A 12,644-nucleotide genomic window follows, 5' to 3' on the forward strand; every position below is an offset into this window, starting at 1 on the left:
CCATTCATGGGTGAGAGGTTTGGAGGGAAGGTCCTCCGGCCCGTCGGCGGAGTGCGCGGGTGCCGAACGAGCTGCACCCCTCGGCACGGCCTGCAGGGCTCGCTCTTGCCCTTCTTCCCCGGGCAGCGGCTGTGGCACGGAGCTGGGAGGGCGCCGCGCCCGGAAGGGACGCGCGGGCCGACCCGAGCCCTCCCCTAGTCGCTCCTCTCCCTCCCGCCGCCGACGTCGGCGGTGCTCCGGTCGCCATGGAGACCAATCGAGGCCTGGCCCCGCCCCCGCCCCCGCCCCGCCCCCCGGCCCTGACGTCGGCGTACGTCAGCGGCGGCGCGCGCCTGGCTGGGCCCTGTGGAGCGGGAGGGAAGGAGCCTCGCAGTGAGCGAGCGAGCGAGCGAGCGGAGCGGCGGTCGCCCGCGCCCAGCCCGCGCCCGCCTGCGCGCCCGTCCGCCGGCTCTAGCAGCGGGGCCCAGCATGGTCATGGCGGATGGCCCGAGGCACTTGCAGCGCGGGCCGGTCCGGGTGGGGTTCTACGACATCGAGGGCACGCTGGGCAAGGGCAACTTCGCCGTGGTGAAGCTGGGGCGGCACCGGATCACCAAGACAGAGGTGCGGCCCGGGGAGAGCGGGGAGCGTCCGAGGCAAGGGTTCGAAGCCGAGCTGTTTACCGAGGACGCCGCTGCGGTGGCGGGCCTGGGGCTGAGGGGGGCGGGGGTCCAGCGAGCCCGGGGCGCGAGGACGCGAGCGGTCAGGGGTACCGAGGGATCGGGGCCCGGCCACCCGGACGCGAGCCGGCGTCCTCCGGTGGGAAAGCCGACGGCCCGCGGCTTGGCGTTCCCCCTCGCCACCCCCGGCGGCCCCCGCGAGATCGCGCCCCGAGCCTCCCACCCGCGCGCTGACCTGGGCTGTGGCCTCTGCTCGGCAGCCCAAGTTCCGCGTCTCCCCTGCTTTCGGCTGGGGCGGGGGGGCGGGGGTGCTGTGGGTGGGAGGGGAAGTCTGCGCTCCTGGCCGCGCGTTCCGAGACGTCGCCGGCCCGCGAAGGGTCCGGACCGCCCGGCTCGGGCCCTGCGGACCCCGGCGCCCGGCCCGGCCCATCTCCTCTCCCTCCCCCCCCCCACCCCGAGAGCCTCGGATTTGGTGAGGCCAGTCTGATCTCATGCCTGAAGCATTTCCATCTAATACCCTAGACAATAGGACTGGTTGAAGTGGTCACCTCTGCATTGGTGCGATTGCGGTGTTGCTCTTTCTTACCTGGAGTTGTCACTTCACCAGTTATGCTAATGGTTTGAGAATTCGTGTGCCTTTCGCCCCATCAGATTCTGCCTCTACTCTTAACCCCTCCACTCCGCCCTGAGGGTGACTCCAGCAGCATCCCACCGCCTCCCATTGCACACTAGAATGCACCGCACATATTTTCTCCCCAGTCTCCGTTCCTACTAAACTCACCTCCACCTCTCTTCCAGTGCCTCATGCTGCTTTTCTCGGGGTCTCTATTTTAGACGTGCAGATAAAATACCTTCGAAAAAAGGTAGCATCCAAGCCATTCTTTAGAGTGAGATCGTGTGTTTTCGTGTACTCCGCTTTCTTGCAATTGGTACTAGAGTTTCATCCTCATTTCTATTTGACCCCCCCCCACCCCTACCCGTAAATAATACAAACCTATCCAGTTTGATTGTAGAATAAAGTTAATGTTTTCTTTCCTGCGGACCTTTCCCCAAAATCTTATGTAAGGCAAAGGGCATTTGATGTTTGTAGCTGCTGCTGTTCTTAGAAGTTTGCTTCAACAAGCCAGTTTCCAAAAAGCAGGGAAACGTGCCATGTTTTCCATCTTCGCTTTGGCCCTCTTATATTCTTGAAGCCTCCTCAACCCGACTTGTTTTTTAGCATCAGAACTAAGGTCACACCATTTTCTCTCAGTAAATTGACCAGTGTTAACCATCTAGGTTAGGTTTTCAATGAGTCTGTAATGTGACTGCACTGAGATTACTCTTTTTGTGTAGCTCAATCAGATCTCAGCGATTTTAAAAATGAAGAGAGAAATCGACTTCATTCCTCTAAGGAACTAATGGCATGCTAACCGGTTGATTGTGTTTCCTTCCCCTTAAACTGTATAAAGGGCGGCATTTTAAATGAGCATTTTTATGAGTCCTGGCTCAATTAGAGTGATTTTTTTCCTCAATGTATATTAAAGAGGTTCTACAAAACTTCCTAACTAAATTAGGCAGTTGAAATCCAAGCCCATCATTTTATAAAGCTTTTTTTCTTTTCCGCATCAACTCCTATTAGTAATAAGATTGAATGAGACCTGTTATTTACCAGGTCAAATTCAGGGACTGTCTACTTAGGAGCTACTGGAGTGGAACTGACACTCTGGAGGCCACCAATTCAAACGATTGAACGGCTGAGCCTTATTGAGCTAGGGGGCGCTGTGGAGCAGTGTCATCTTTGGCTAGATCAGCTATAATGAAATGAATGCATTTGCAATCCAAGGCACAGGTCAGATCCTGGAAAAAGCACTCAGATTTTAGACTCTGTGTGTAAACCGATTGGAATTAAAAACTATACTTCTAGTCCAGAACTCATCTCCCTTTAGCCGTTCAAAAGAAGGTACCAGTAATAGATAAGACAAAAGAAATGGGAATTTAAGATAGGTAAGTGTGAATATGTGTAGTCATTTGGTATGATTGATTACAGGCTAGACTACTAGCCAACATGATTGATGGTTTGAACCCACCACAAGCCTAGCTTTGCCTTTCTGCTTCTGAATGGTCAGTCTTGAAAACCCTATGGGGCAATTCTACTCAGCACACATGGAGAATCTGCTTGATGGCAGCAGGGTAGACAGAGGTGAACAAAGTGTTGAGGTAGTCTCTGAACAGAAAAGCCAGAAAAGCTCTCATCCATCTCAACTTCTATAAAGTTATTCTGTGAGATAGGAACTGGAAACAGGGAATCCAGGACAGAGGAACCCCTCAGGACCAATGGTGAGAGTGGCTGTACCGGGAGGGTGGAGGGAAGGTGGGGTAGAAATGGGGAACTGATTACAAAGATCTACATAGAACACCCTCCCTGGGGAACGGACAATAGAAAAGTGGGTGAAGAGAGACGTCAGACAGTGTAAGACATGACAAAATAATAATAATTTATAAATTATCAAGGGTTCATGAGGTGGGGACAGGGAGGGAGGGGAAAAAACGAGGAGTTGTTACCAAGGGCTCAAGTAGAAAGCAAATGCTTTGAGAATGATGAGGACAACATGTACAAATGTGTTTGACACAATAGATGGATGGATGGATTGTGATGAGTTGTACGAGCCTCCAATAAAATGATTTTTTTAAAGTTCTTTGAAGTTTTATAGGTAACATATTAAGAATTATTGAGCAATGACATAGATACAAGTGTTTCCTACAGTATTACTATTTGTTATTCATGAGTTTTTTAAAGAGCATTATTTTTTATCTTTAACAAATTCTTTGGACAAATATTGTAGGCCTTTGACAAATAGAACTAAAATACTTATAAATGACTAGTGGAAACTTTAAAGTTAACTAGTTTCTCATTACACTTCACACTGTAGGAGTGACAGTAAAAATGATTCATGGTACACAGAACGATAGCAGCAAAATACCATGTTTAGAAAAGATTCTTCAATGTGGTGAATTTTGACATCAATACAAAGTTGTGTTTTAAAACTTAGAAGTCTTTTTTCCCCAAGTTTAAATTTAAGGCAAATTCCAGGACTTAGTTTAAACAGTCTAGGTGATGAACATTTGGATCTTTTTGTTTCAGCTTACTGTTTGTCTACTGTTCCATCAGCACTACCCAACCCCACCCCAGATGATGGGCTTACTACAGATTTAGGGAGATCTTAAGCCTTTGGGGAGAGGACAAGTGCAGAAAAGGCTAAAGAGCTTCATAGTGGTCTAATCTATCAACCTAGCTTAGCACTGTTTAAGAAATACTATTACGTAATCATCTGAAGCATGTTCTTTTTCCCCCCTACTTTTTAAAAATAATTTTATTGGAGGCTCATACAACTCTTATCACAATCCATACAGCCATTCATTGTGTCAAGCACAATTGTACATTTGTTGCCATCAACATTCTCTTTTTAAAAATCATTTTATTAGGGACTCATACAACTCATCACAATCCATACATACATCAATTGTGTAAAGCACATTTGTACATCTGTCCTGGATTCCCTATTTCCAGTTCCTATCTGTACCAGTGTATATCCTCTGGTCTAGCCAGATTTGTAAGGTAGAATTGGGATCATGATATTGGGGTGGGGGGGGAAGGGAAGCATTTAAGAACTAGAGGAGAGTTGTATGTTAAATCATTGCTACGCTGAAGCAATGTTCTTATATCAGATCTCTATGTTAATTTTGCACACAAAAGAGAAGGCAGATGGTGGTAGAATCCAGTTTGCTAATAGAATATTTAATAAAAAGCTTTGTAGTACGGGCTTGTGATTTATGAATTAAAGAAGCTAATTTTATAAAATTAACATAATGAGAAGGAATCATAGCATTTGGGCTGTTGAAACTATTTTAGGCCGTAGTGGTTGTTGGTTTGCCATTCAGTGAGTGTCCTTGAGTAGTGTTCCTTTCTGTTAACACTTGACTAGCAACGGAGGCTTGCTCCTAGCTAATTGCAAAGCTAGTTCTGAGTTTGTATCATTGGCTTTTGTTTTGTTTCAGTCTTTCAAGTAAAATTCCAGAGAAGCCTTTAATTCTTTTTCCAAATTATTAAGGAAACATGGCCTTAAGTAGAAAATGTAGAGTGTATAGAAGAGTATAAAACCCCCAAAACCAAACTCACTGCCATGAAGTCAATTCCAGCTCATAGCAACCCTTTGCAGGATTTCTGACACTGTGAAAATGAGGCTTTCTACTCTCATAAGGATTAGGGCAGTTCTCTGTCTGGAGGGTCCCAATGAATTGGCAGTGAGGTTTTCCGTTTTTAATTTTTTGAGAAATCTTTACGGGGGCACACAGCCTGATCTTTCTCCTGAGGAGAGCTGGTAGGTTTGAATCCCTGACTTTAGGATTAGCAATCCAGTGTATCCCAGGGCCCCCCTGTGTTCCTTAAAGAATGGTCATTCATAATCCCTACACCAGTGAGAATAAACGATGATTAATATTCAGATGTCTTTTCCTCTAGGAGTTCAGGTGACCCAGGCAGGTTAGGGTTGGGCTGTCAACCACAGGGCAGGGCTTCAGGCAGGGCAGTTGCACCTCTGGAGAAAGAGGAGGCTGTCTATTCCTGTAAAGATTCACAGCCTCAGAAACCCTATATAGGGCCACTGTGAACCTGAATTGATTTGTTGGGAGTGGATTTGGTTTGGGGTTCAGGGTCTTTTTTGGTTCACAAAAAGTTTGTGGAAAAATTTGAATTCAAAGGTAATGGAATTTTTCATGAGCTTTTTGAAGCACCTCTGTATATATAGTACATTATCATTTCCACATACCATTATAGCCTCTGCATTTTGCTTATGTCTATTTTATAAATTGTTTATAATTGTGAGTTTCCATTGGTGAATGAATTCTATTTAATTGAATGAATATTAAATATTTTCCAGTTTTCACTTATAACAGATAATATTTACATGAACACGTTTGTGTATATAACTCTATCTGATTTTTTAATATTTTGAAGGAATAGGGTTGGGGGGTAAATTCCTAAAAAGGAAACTTAAGTGTGAAAGTAGTATTTTTATACTAAAGAGTAATGTATATTTTTTGTTTTGTCTTGTTTTATTGACATATAATTCACACACAATACAATTCATTAGTTTTAACATATTAAAAAGAGTTGTGTAATCAGTATCACAATAAATTTTAGTTATTTTTTTCCTTTTTATTGAAAAAATTTTAAGATCATATTATTGGGGGCTCTTACAGCTCCAATAATAACGCATACATATGGTATCAAGCACATTTGTACATATGTTGCCGTCAGAATTTTCTAAACATTTACATTGTATTTAAGCCCTTAGTATCATCTCCTCTTTTTACTCTCCCTCTCCCGTTAGCTATTTTTTTTAAACTTTTTTTTTTACATTTTATTAGGGGCTCATACAACTCTTATCACAATCCATACATATACATACATCAATTGTATAAAGCACATCCGTACTTTCTTTGCCCTAATCATTTTCAAAGCATTTGCTCTCCACTTAAGCCCTTTGCATCAGGTCCTCTTTTTTTTTCCCCTCCCTCTCTACTCCCCCCTCCCTCATGTGCCCTTAATAATTTATAGATTGTTGTTTTGTCATATCTTGCCCTATCCGGAATCTTCCTTCTCCCCCTTCTCTGCCGTCCATCTCCCAGGGAGGAGGTTACATGTGGATCCTTGTAATCAGTTCCCCCTTTCCAACCCACTCACCCTCTACTCTCCCAGCATCGCCCCTCATACCCCTGGTCCTGAAGGTATCATCCACCCTGGATTCCCTGTGCCTCTAGCTCCCATATGCACCAGTGTACAACCTCTGCCCTATCCAGTCCTGCAAGGTAGAATTCGGATCATGGTATTTGGGGGGAGGAAGCATCCAGGATCTGGGGGAAAGCTGTGTTCTTCATCAGTACTACATCGCACCCTGATTGACCCATCTCCTCTCCTAAACCCTTCTGTGAGGGGATCTCCAGTGGCCGACAAATGAGCTTTGGGTCTCCACTCTGCACTTCCCCCTTCATTCACTATGGTGTGTGTGTGTGTGTTTGTGTGTGTGTGTGTGTATAATATATATATATATATATTTTTTTTTTTGCATGATGCCTTATACCTGGTCCCTTTAGCACCTCGTGATCGCACAGGCTGGTGTGCTTCTTCCATGTGGGCTTTGTTGCTTCTGAGCTAGATGGCTGCTTGTTCACCTTCAAGCCTTTAAGACCCCAGACACTATCTCTTTTGATAGCTGGGCACCATCAGCTTTCTTCACCACCTTTACTTGTTCACCCTTTAGCTATTTTTTTAAGAGAAAATTTATTAAGTCTTAAATGGGACGTAGAAAAGGCAAAGGCATATCATTCAGCTGAGGCAGACCATCAGAACGAGAACATCATGATGTCCAAGGCTTTACTGATACACTTAGAACTCAAAAATCACTGCTGAGTTAATGCTGGCTCCTAGCGACCCCATAAGACAGGGTAGAACAGCCTTGGTGAGTCTCTGAGACCATAACTCTTTGCAGGAGTGCAATGCCCCGTCTGGCAGCCGTATGGTAGCAGCCTCACTCTACCCACTATGCCACCAAGGGTGACATACAGAGCTTTCACAAGGACATGGGAAGTCAAAGGAACCTTAACAAATGCATGATTGGCCTCAGATCAATGCATCATAGTTACAGGTAGGATTATTAAAGCAGGAAAACGCACATGAGGGGGGCATGTGCATTATGCTGGACAGAGGAGTTAACATGATTGGACTAGGGACCTCCCCAAGGCAGTCAAGGTATGGCACATGTCTCTCTGTCTCCCAGTAAGGTCAGCTCCTTCAAGGACATGACTAGGCAAGCCCTCGTGGGAGACTGCCCTCCCTGGACTGGTCTGGGGCATGGATGTAATCCACCTTCCATTACAAGGGTAATATTTTTCTAGTTTTATTGTCAAATAAATCATGTTTACTATTGAAAAAATTAGAAAGCAGGTAAAGGAAGAAGAGAATTACTATAATATCGCCACCCAGAATTGATCCCCATCACAATTCTTGGGCCTTTTATGTAGCAGGTTTACTAAGTTTTCCTCAACAGAGTACCTCTTATATTGATTTGCTAAAGGATATGTAAATGTATTGTTCATTTAATCTTGATTTTTCGTAAAACCCAAACCTATGGCCAAAAAATCCTAGTCGACCCTAAGTAAGATCTCTGAATCCAAAATTTTTTACAGGAGCAGACAGCCTCCTCTTTCTCCTGAGGAGTGAGTGACCAGTGGACTCAAATCGCTGACTTTGCAGTTGGCAGCCCAGTACCTAACCCACAATGACATCCAGAGCTCCCTAAGAGAATTCTTCAAATTGCCTGATTACAATGGCATGTAGGTGTTAAACAACTTCCCTTATCCTGCAGAGCATCTGGAATGTAAAACTGAAGTCAAGGACATTCTAAAATCTGCTTTTGTTCACAGAAGAGCTTTCCACGTTTTGGAGGCTTGACAATTAGTCATAATTCTTTAACTACCACCTTAAAATGTAAGAATTTTTAAAGCATTCCAAAATAGCTGAAGTATCAACATTGCATTTTTATAGCACATGTAGAAACAAGAGAAAGGCATAATTCATCCTGTTTGCAATGTTTCTTGACAAAGAGAACTGACTTTTTAAAATAAGTCTCCTGTGTGTGTTTAAATTTTATGTTCTGCACTAAAGTTTGAAGACTCCTCTGTGCAGGCTGTGTTCATCTTGTGCTGTGAGATATTTCTGAGTTCACGAAGAAGAAGCTACACTATCAGCAGCCAAAGAGCTTGACTTTTTTTTTAACTAAAAAAGTTCGTCTTTAATACTCTCTCTAGGCCTGTGAATGTTCTTTAGTTGTATGTTAAAATAAGAATTTCATTTGTCATGATACATATGCTTTCTTAGAAATTTTGCAAACATCGCACAAAATTATCTTCTTGGGGTTTTTTTTTTTTTGGTTTGTTTTTCGGATGGGGAGGGAAGACACAAGCAAAAAGAAAAGTTGTGTAAAATTTTAATACTCTGTAGAAATTTTAAACTTTAACCGAGTTTCATATGCTCTGATTTTAAATCCACTGGGGAGTGCTCTCTCAATGTCGGGCAGTTAAGAAAACATTTATTTGGAAATAACTGAAACAGGCCTCTCCTCTTGGATTCACGTGACACTTGATCTATGGCTCACTGCTGGTGGCAGATTCATTGCCGTGGGGCCAACTGGGTCGCGGACATTCTTGAAGCTCGACCTCTTCCCTCTCCAGTGTGCCTGCCACCTCACCTTTTAGAGATGCATTTTTCATATAAACGTTGCTTCACACAGATTGTGGGGGGTCCTTCGCCATCCCTCCATGAGAAGCGGTTCATGGATCCAGTTTGAAATTATTAGAATAACAAAACTATTAAAATCTGAAAACGCCATCAGGAATTTTTCATTTCAAAAGCACTTCGAAAATACTTTCAGCCAAATGAGAGATGAATTTAAATTAAAAATGTGAACTATGTTTTTAGTTCTCTAGAATGGGCATAGCTTTTTATGCACCCCCCCCCCCCAGCTTTACAAACCCAGAGAAAAACATTGACATTCTGAATCTTACCATCAGACTGAGGTATAACCACTGTTATTATTTTAATTAATATCCTTTTAGTTATTCACTTGTATATTTAATCTGTGAAATAAAAAAGATCTATGTATAGTTGGGTTTTACAATCTGTGTTTTGTTGGGTGTTTTTTTACTTAATGTGTTATTAACATTTCCCCGTGTTTTAAAAACCTGTCTAAAGCATTGCTCCTACATATGAATGTCCATACACATTATTTGCTTAATTTCCAATTGCTGAATATTTACTTATTGCTCTTTCCAATATAACTTCCAGTATTTCATTGAGTATTCCTGTACAGACATCTTCATGCTTACTTCTGAGTATTTCTTCAGGATGATTTCATAAACAGAATAGTCACAGTATTCTCTCCTGGTACAAGATACCATCTTACTTTCAGAAAAGCAATACCCATTAATTTTTTACCAAGAAGGACGCATATTTCCTATTTCATTTTTAATATATTTACCAGCTTGATAAAGAAAATTAATTTTTTTGGTTATTTTAACTTGCATTTCTTTGACTACTTTGAATACATGCTTTTATATGATAGTCATTTGTCTTAAATGAACTGCTTGTATTTTCATTTGCTCTCATATTTAATCAGGCCTATTTATTTAGACTGGGTTGCCCTTTTTTAATTGATTTGGTTTTAGGGTAGATTCTTTTTAATCATTTGTTGTATGGTCTTGGAAATTCACAGTTTGTTCGGTTTTTATGGCTATCAAAGCATCGTGACACTTCTCGCCCAGCCTACATTTCTAATTTAGAAATTTATCTTGCCCATCATTTTAAGTTACATTAAATCTTGGTGATTTTTTGTTTTGTTTTCTTATTTAAATAATTTTGGTTTTTAAAAAATAAATAGAAATAATTCTGTTTTAAAAATCATTTTAAATGAAAAATACATGTTTAATTTATGTATTCTGAGAAAGCAACTTGAGCACTAAATCCTTTTAATTTTTTTTAATAATAGAGGTTCTGATTCTCCTGGTGGTTTAATATGTAAGCATCAAAAGTGTATCTTTTTTTTTTTCAGTCCCAAAGATCTAGTTGCGTAGTGATGATAATGCTACTTAGTGCTTTCGAAAGACAGTGTAAGATTTTATGCATTAGCAGTCAGGAGTATGGAAACAAATATTGTCGGAGACAGCAAATGCATGTTAATAATCCCTTCTGAATTGTTGTTAGAGAATGGCTCTTGAGTAACTTCCTTTAGAAATCCCCAAAGCCACTTCTGTATGTGTGGTTTCTTTAAATTCCACACGTGAAATTTTAAATTCTCTAAATTTAAATTAGATTTTTGAGAAGTGCTCCAAAATTATCAAAAAATTGGGATATCGTGACATTAAATTACAGTAGCAAACAATGAAAAGGCTTCTTTTCTCAATGGTATTTTCATTTGCTCTCTTCCATTTATTCCTTGCAGATAAATTCACTTCCCAGTTATTGACATGGTTAGGTTGCAAAGAGCATGCTGTTTAATTGGTGTTTGACTACCGTATATACTCGAGTATAAGCCGACCCGAATATCAGCCGAGGCACCTAATATTTTTTTTATTTTTTTACATTTTATTAGGGACTCATACAACTCTTATCACAATCCATATATATACATACATCAATTGTATAAAGCACATCCTTACTTTCTTTGCCCTAATCATTTTCAAAGCATTTGCTCTCCACTTAAGCCCTTTGCATCAGGTCCTCTTTTTTTTCCCCTCCTTCCCCGCTCCCCCCTCCCTCATGAGCCCTTGATAATTTATAGATTGTTATTTTGTCATATCTTGCCCTATCCAGAGTCTCCCTTCCCCCCCTTCTCTGCCGTCCGTCTCCCAGGGAAGAGGTCACATGTGGATCCTTGTAATCAGTTCCCCCTTTCCAACCCACTCACCCTCCACTCTCCCAGCATCTCCCCTCACACCCCTGGTCCTGAAGGTATTGTCCACCCTGGACTCCCTGTACGAGGCACCTAATTTTACAACAAAAACTGTATTAAAAATGTGCCAAAAAACTCGGCTTATACGTGAGTATATACAGCGTATCTGCATCATTTCACATTTACTTCATTACATGTTGCCAAATGACTTCATTACATATCTGCTAAATGACATCATTATATAACCGCCAAGTCACTGAGCATTGTGGCCCAAGTCAAGTCAACACCTAACTGAAGCCATCACAGGTCGTGTGCCTCTACCTCAAGCTCAGCGTTTACTGAGGGTGTTCCTTGAAGATAGGAATCCGGTCACATTGATTTTTGTGTTCCTGACATAATTCCTGGCACACAAAGGTGCTCAATAATTGTGTGGCTAATAGACTCATTGACAGGGGAAAGGCTGAATGAACGTGAAGTCAGAAAGTCTGTGTTGGACTGCTAGCTGAAAGGTTGGAGGTTGGAGGTTCAAACCCACCATCTGCTCTGCAGGAGAAAGATGGAGTGTTCTGCTTGTGTGGTTTTTTTTTTTTTTCTGCTTGTGTTTTAAGATGTGCAGCCTTGGGATCCCTGTGATGCAGTTCTGCTCTGTCCTCTGAGATGCTTCTGCGTCTGAATCAGCTCAAAGGCAGTGGTATTTAATTCATTTAGAGTTTTGGTAGACAGTGTAACATCTTTGAACCTCAGTTTCACCAATTCATGGGTATACTGCATATAATCTATTCCACAGAGTTGAGAAGTTGATTAGTAATATGATGAAGTACAAAGCATTGTGCACTTTTGAAAGTTGTCACTGTCATGGTTGTTGTATGTCTTAAGAGGACTTGCTTCTCAAGCTCCCTTGTTAAGGAGTTGCTTAGATAAGCACAGCGGAGACTACTGCTTATCCCCAGAAGTCCACTCTTCTTCCTGGACCTACAGCTGGACTGTTTCGTGGCCTCCCTTGCATTTAGGCATAGCCATGTGACTGAATTCTGATCTTGAATCGAAGTAACCCGGTCCATGTACGGGCCCAACCCATTAAAGCTCTCCATAAGAGCGTCCACATCTGGAGCTTCACATTACATGTGGTGAAGCCTCCTTGAACCTGCTATGACTGCACGGAGGAGGGCCACCAGCTAACCTCGTCACCCCTGCAAGAGCAAGAAATAAGTTTGAATCATTATACATTTAGGGATCCGCTGATTAGCAGTTGTCAGACTACCTCTAACTGGAGCATGCAAATAAAGCAGAATGTGCTTTCTGCCAGCAGCCCTACAAACAAGGGGTAACTGTGTATTTTTCCCAAATAACAAACAAGGGGCCTATAAGAAGCTCGTGGATCCATTCTATTTTCATTTCATTTCCCATGAGCTTAAAGCCCTCTTGTATAACAACACACAAATGATGTAAGTAGAAGTCTTCCGGCCTAGCACACCCATGCATATACCATGCGTGCCTT

General features: G+C 42.5%; 1 protein-coding gene across 3 annotated transcripts in view; it reads left to right on the forward strand.

The window, feature by feature from the left end:
* The first annotated feature begins 332 nt into the window (after positions 1-332).
* Positions 333-12,644, forward strand: part of SIK2 (salt inducible kinase 2) — a 125,557-nt gene continuing 113,245 nt past the window's right edge. For 2 of the 3 annotated variants that reach the window (XM_075546577.1, XM_075546579.1), the window contains exon 1: positions 334-603. In XM_075546577.1, coding sequence (XP_075402692.1) covers positions 469-603 — 135 coding nt within the window. In that variant the 5' untranslated portion in view covers positions 334-468. Of the gene's footprint in view, positions 604-12,644 lie in introns of all 3 variants that reach the window. The other variant, XM_075546580.1, reaches the window with a different exon arrangement.

The sequence above is a fragment of the Tenrec ecaudatus genome, chromosome 4, assembly GCF_050624435.1.
Source record: "Tenrec ecaudatus isolate mTenEca1 chromosome 4, mTenEca1.hap1, whole genome shotgun sequence".
In the NCBI taxonomy this organism is placed as follows: domain Eukaryota; kingdom Metazoa; phylum Chordata; class Mammalia; order Afrosoricida; family Tenrecidae; genus Tenrec; species Tenrec ecaudatus.